The 6,549-nt window shown below is 38.9% G+C and overlaps 1 protein-coding gene across 1 annotated transcript in view; it reads right to left on the bottom strand.

Annotated features, from left to right (window-relative positions):
* Positions 1-1,971: 1,971 nt before the first annotated feature.
* The window catches only part of LOC126400330 (zinc finger protein 391-like), a 6,422-nt gene continuing 1,844 nt past the window's right edge, over positions 1,972-6,549 (bottom strand). Inside the window, exons 2-3 of the mRNA XM_050060970.1 lie at positions 5,900-6,091; positions 1,972-5,644 (exon numbers count right to left, since the gene is read on the bottom strand). Of these exons, the coding sequence (XP_049916927.1) occupies positions 4,056-5,644; positions 5,900-6,091 (1,781 nt within the window). The 3' untranslated portion in view covers positions 1,972-4,055. The remainder of the gene's footprint in view (positions 5,645-5,899; positions 6,092-6,549) is intronic.

Genomic DNA, 6,549 nt, shown 5'->3' with positions numbered 1-6,549 from the left:
ACATTTCGAGCGCCATACTATACTATGACTTTTTGATGACATTTTGAGTGCCATACTAGACTATGACGTTTTCATGACATTTCGAGCGCCATACTATACTATGACGTTTTTATGACATTTTTAGTGCCATACTATACTATGACGTTTTTAGGCCAATTCAAGTACTATAATGTTTTTAGGACATTTTGAGTGCCATACTATACTATGACGTTTTTAGGACATTTCGAGTGCCATACTATACTATGATGTTTTTATGACATTTCGAGCGCCATGCTATACTATGACGTTTTTATGCCAATTCGAGTGCCATACTATACTATGACGTTTTTAGGACATTTCGAGCGCCATACTATACTATGACGTTTTTATGCCAATTCAAGTGCCATACTATACTATGACGTTTTTAGGACATTTCGAGCGCCATACTATACTTTGACGTTTTTATGACATTTTGAGTGCCATACTATACTATGACGTTTTTAGGACATTTCGAGCGCCATACTATACTATGACATTTTTATGACATTTCAAGTGCCATACTATACTATGACATTTTTAGGACATTTCGAGCGCCATACTACACTATGACGTTTTTAGGACATTTCGAGCGCCATACTATACTATGACGTTTTTAGGACATTTCAAGTGCCATACTATACTATGACGTTTTTAGGACATTTCGAGCGCCATACTATACTATGACGTTTTTAGGACATTTCGAGCGCCATACTACACTATGACTTTTTTAGGACATTTCAAGTGCCATACTATACTATGACGTTTTTAGGACATTTCGAGTGCCATACTATACTTTGACGTTTTTAGGACATTTCAAGTGCCATACTATACTATGACGTTTTTATGACATTTCGAGCGCCATACTACACTATGACATTTTTATGATATTTCAAGTGCCATACTATACTATGACGTTTTTATGACATTTCAAGTGCCATACTACACTATGACGTTTTTAGGACATTTCCAGTGCCATACTATACTTTGACGTTTTTAGGACATTTCGAGCGCCATACTATACTTTGACGTTTTTAGGACGTTTTGAGTGCCATACTATACTATGACATTTTTATGACATTTCAAGTGCCATACCATACTATGATGTTTTTAGGACATTTTGAGTGCCATACTATACTATGACATTTTTATGGACATTTTGAGCGCCATACTATACTATGACGTTTTTAGGACATTTCGCGTGCCATACTATACTATGACGTTTTTAGGACATTTTGAGTGCCATACTATACTATGATGTTTTTAGGACATTTCAAGTGCCATACTATACTATGACATTTTCATGACATTTCGAGTGCCATACTATGACGTTTTTAGGACATTTCGCGTGCCATACTGTACTATGACATTTTCATGACATTTCGAGTGCCATACTATACTATGACGTTTTTATGACATTTTGAGCGCCATACTATACTATGACGTTTTCATGACATTTCGAGTGCCATACTATGACGTTTTTAGGACATTTCGTGTGCCATACTATACTATGTTGTTTTTAGGACATTTTTAGTGACATACTATAGTATGATATTTATTTTCACATTATATGATATACTATACGACAACTCTTTTTATGATATTTTTGTGGCAGATTATACTATGACATTCTCAATGACATTGAGATGGGGATACAATTCTATGTTCTTTTTCATTATCTTCATTGTGGCATAGTATACTACGACTTTTTTGATGAATGCAGTTGTGGCATTTTGTTTGGACTTTTTTATGATATACTATAGCAGGTCTTCTTAAGACAGAATATTAATGTTTAAGTTATAGTGCTCATATTCAAACAACGGTTACAAATTGCGTCACAGTTCAGGATAAAAATCAAAAGATCATTAGCAGGGAAATAATGGCTAAAATGTCCATAAATATAATCAATTTTTTTTTTTTATTATATTACGATTTTATTGTTTTTAAAGATATCAAGGCATTGGCCTGAGGCTGCTTCTTCAAAACAATGTTCGCAATAATCAGTCAAGAACAAAATGTGAGATTTCCTGCATTTATTGATGATTTAAAACAGGATAGCACCATTTTATGAGACTTTGAAAAAGAAATTGTGAAATGAACATAACCAAAATCTTAACTGTGAATTTTAAAAAGCAGTTTCATATAAACTTTAAATAAAGAGAAACAAGTAAAACATTGGCTTGAAACAAAACATTTTGTAAAATCTCTCCATTAAGACAAACTATTAAAAAAAAAAAAGAAAACTAATCTTGGCGAATATAATAATTTTAGTCGGTGATCAGACTAAGAAACATGCATGGGTTTTGTCTATCAAAAACATAAAACAGGCATATGTTTTATATGATCTACAGCACATATCATTAAATGCTACATCTTTGTAGAAAAATCCCAGCCTGATATACTCAAATATTGTTAAAGCTTTTAATATTTCTTTGTGTTTATTAAATATCAATAACATGGTGTCAAGTCCAGACTTACATCACAGGAGTTTAAAAACAAACAAACAAACAAAAATCGATAGATAACAGGCAGCTGCAGAAATAAGAGAGGTGACAGTGTTCTCAATAGATTCCCTTAAAAAGGAGTTCCCTTTATCTCTCTTTAATTAAATTTGGACTTAGTTGGCACATCTTTTTGCAAACTACGCAATTAAATCTAACACTTGCAACGTCAGAATTATCCCACCTTATAATGTTTTAGATCTGCATCAAATTGTGGATATTGTGTCCTTTTTTTCCTTCCAAATTTGGCAATATAATTGCTTTTTGAATGTCACTATACAAATTATAATAAATAATTTTGGAATTTTCTGCATAAAAAGATTCAGAAAATCAGTTTACTTGTACAAATGTTCATCCTCAACAACGCAAAAAAACGAACGTTGTTTGATGCCCAAATTGTACAATGACAAACATTTAAAACACATCAAGCTTCAAAAAAGTGTCTCAACTACCTGTTTTTAATGAACCAAGTTCTACAAAAAAGTTGCATTAAAAATGCCACAAGTACCAAAAAATTCTGATTTAATAAGATCTTTTAGGGTTCACTGAGTGTGCCAAAAATCTTAAAAAGGCACAGAGACTTGTTCTGGTTGTGTGAGTCAGCACAGGATTGACTGTAACAGTACAAAGATTTATTTTTTCTTAATTTTTATAAGTGATAATGTTTCTAAACCTTTTTTTTTTTTACAGAAAACATGCAAAACCATATGAATATAACAAGTAAAAATGCATGTCAAACCAACATGTCAGGATTTTTCCTTTTGAGGTGTAAAATGTTATAAAGTGCCACTTAAAGGAATAGTTTCACATTCAGGAAAATATCTGCTTTCTTTCCTAAAAGTAGATTTCAAGGTATTCTTCAACTTTAGACAGCTGCTTTCAGTCTTCATGCTAAGATAGGTTAACCACGTCCTAAACCCAGCTCCATATTTAATACACACACAACATTAGATCAACAATTATTTCCGTCATCGATTGATCTGCTAATTATTTTTTTAATAAAATGGCTGTTTGCTTTATAAAATGTATATTTATGCTGACAACTTTGTTCAACCTGGAAAGAGCCTTAATGAGATCATAAATCTCTAAGTGTCCAGAATTTGTCCTCAACAATACAGTTTTGAATGTTAAAGGGACATTTCACCCCAAAAATTCTGGGACCGGTTGCACAAAACATCTTACATTTTCTCCTTAAGTATCACCCTTAAGGCTGTAAATGCTGAGATGCTGAAGTTGTCCATTTCGCCCAGTCCTATGTGACGAATGTCAACAACAAAAAAAGACGCGAAATGCCAATTTTCTGAAGCCCAGTCTGATCGGGTCTGATCAACAGTCCATAATCCCACAAATCATCAATTGACTTTTAGATAAGACAGAAAAACAGCAACAGTAAATTGGGCAGGGTTTGGCGTTTGCTTGAAAAATGACAAACAATTGGTCATAAATTTTCTGTCAATAAATTATTTGCCTGATCCTTCTCTTGGAAAGAAAGCAAATCAGCGTACAGCCTAAAATGTTGAACTATTCCTTTAACAGGCATTAAAGACTCGTCAGCTGTGTGGACTCGACCTCGTGAGTCTGTACGTGTCTGTTCAGGTCCTCCCTCCTCACGAATCCTGTCCCGCACACGCTGCAGCTGTGCGTCCGCTCCCCCTCGTGGACGCCCATGTGTTTCGTCAGCGAGCCGCTCGCCGTGAAGCTTTTCCCGCAAACGTTGCACAGATACGGCTTCTCCCCCGTGTGCGACCTCATGTGGATCTTCAGCGCTCCGCTCTTGTAGAACTTCTTGTCGCACACGCTGCAGCGGTGCGTGGACTCCCCCGTGTGGATCATCATGTGTGTCTTCAGAGTGCCCCGCTGCCTGAAGCCTTTCCCGCAGACGCTGCAGAGAAACGGCTTCTCGCCCGTGTGGATCCTCATGTGAGCGGTCATGTATTCTTTGAAGCCGAAGCTCTGGCCGCACACGCTGCAGACGTACGGCCGCTCCCCCGTGTGAACCCTCATGTGACCCATCAGGTTTCCGTTCTGGGCGAAGGCCTTGCCACAGACGGTGCAGATGTACGGCTTCTCTCCCGTGTGCGTCCTCATGTGCATCTCCAGCTGTTTGTGGGCCTCGAAGTGTTTGCCGCAGACCTCGCAGTCGTTCGTCCGGATGTACGTTTGCAGGTGAAGCCTCAAGCTGTCCTCAGACTCAAAACGTTTCCCGCACACGCCACAAAGATCTGTATCCCGCTCGTCCTCTAACACGTGCTTCAGAAACGAGGCTCTGTAGCAGAAAGACTTGGCGCAGACTTTACAGAGGTATTTCAGATTTGATAAATCTTTGTTGTCATTATTTTTAGGTCCTTTAGGTTTGTTTGATCCTTTTGATTTTGACTTTGGTCCGTCTTTGCTCTCCTCTTTCTCGCTGTCTCCATCATCACTGTCACTTCCCTCGCTGTCCCTCCACTCCTCATCACTGTCCACTTTACTCTCAGCGTCAGAGCCCTCAGCCTCCGACTGTCTGTCCTCCGTCTGGTCCCTGCAGCTGTTTTCTTCATTGTGGGTTTGTAAATGCGCCGCCAAGCTCTCGTCGGAGCCCAGGTGTTTCCCGCAGGCTCCGCACAGATCTGAGCTTTGTTCATGAGTGAGCACGTGTTTCAGAAAAGATCGTTTGTACCGGAAAAACTTCCCGCACACTCTGCAGCAGCTCTGCCCCGCCGTCAGGCTTCTGTTTGTTGCAGGAACTTTCTTGTCCTGCTTTTTTATTTTCCTCCCTGCAACACTTTTTGGGAAAGACCTTCCACACATTCTGCAACACTCCTCCCCCTGACTCCGAAATGTTTTTCTTTTGTTTGATTTCAGATGTTCATCGTCACTGTCATCATCTTCACTCACAGCTTCTGAATTGTTTGATGAGAGACTGTGGTCTCTAGGTGGCAGCGTTTCCGTCACAGTGGAGGTGCCCCTCTCTGCTCTTTGTGTCTGGTGAAGATGTGAGGCCTTACCGTGGATCAACTCACAGTCCGTCTCTGTGGACGCATCTTTGGTCTGCGGCAGGTTTGATGTTTTCTGGACCTGACTGCAGCTCCTGCTCTGCTCAGAGGAAACGTCCATTTCACAGTCCGACCCAGAGAGTGTCCGTCTGTCTGAGGGGAAGATCGAAGAGACAAGTCAGCACGGAAATACTGAAACTGCACCACGATATCTGACCATGTTTAATATTATACTGATAAATTTGGGAATTAAACTTAAGTTACTAAATGACGATGATACTTTCATCAATTTCACTTTCACCTAATAATTTATTAAATGATGACAAATTAAATGACACCAGCAGCAAACTAAATCAATGACACCTGTAAAAGAAAAGAAAATCATTCTTGTCTCGATGTCTAACGCACCTGATCTGTGAACATTTGTCTCCGTCTTCGACATGACGTCCAGTAGTTGCCGTTGACGTTGGATCTCCTCGTGGGAGCTGGACACTTCTGCCTCGTATTCTCGGATCATTCTCTCCAAGATCCTGAAGATCTCGTCGGCAACCGCCGACAGCCGCTTGTGAACAGCTGCCCTCTGCTGCTCAGCTGAAACATCTGGACGAAGATAGAGAGGAAAATATCAGACTTTCATGTTGTCTTATTCTGCTCCAAACAGCACAAGTCATTTACACTTTGTCCTGTCACTCAAAAACATTGTTAGTGTGGGTGCAGAAAGCATCTTTAACCCTGTTTTTTTATTAAAATAATAATGATATAAACAATACCATTTCCTGTCAACATTTTCAAAGTGGTTCATGTAACTGAGTTACTAAATAATGTTTCTAAAACGTTTGTTTCTTTGTGAGCAGTGGTGGAAGAACTACATCTTATCTTACTATATAATGAAGAAAACTCTGTCTGTGTGTCTGTTCCACGTTTTTCTCCTCACTGACTTGGTCAATCCATGTGAAATTTGGCACAGTGGTAGAGGGTCATGGGAGGATGCCAATGAAGCAATATTACATCAATTGGCCAAAGGGGGGCGCTATAGCAACCCACTGAAATTGCAAACT

The sequence above is a fragment of the Epinephelus moara genome, chromosome 13, assembly GCF_006386435.1.
Source record: "Epinephelus moara isolate mb chromosome 13, YSFRI_EMoa_1.0, whole genome shotgun sequence".
Taxonomy (NCBI): Eukaryota; Metazoa; Chordata; class Actinopteri; order Perciformes; family Serranidae; genus Epinephelus; species Epinephelus moara.
The sequence above is the reverse complement of the archived record's forward strand: the minus strand, read 5'-3'. Positions and strand labels throughout refer to the sequence as shown.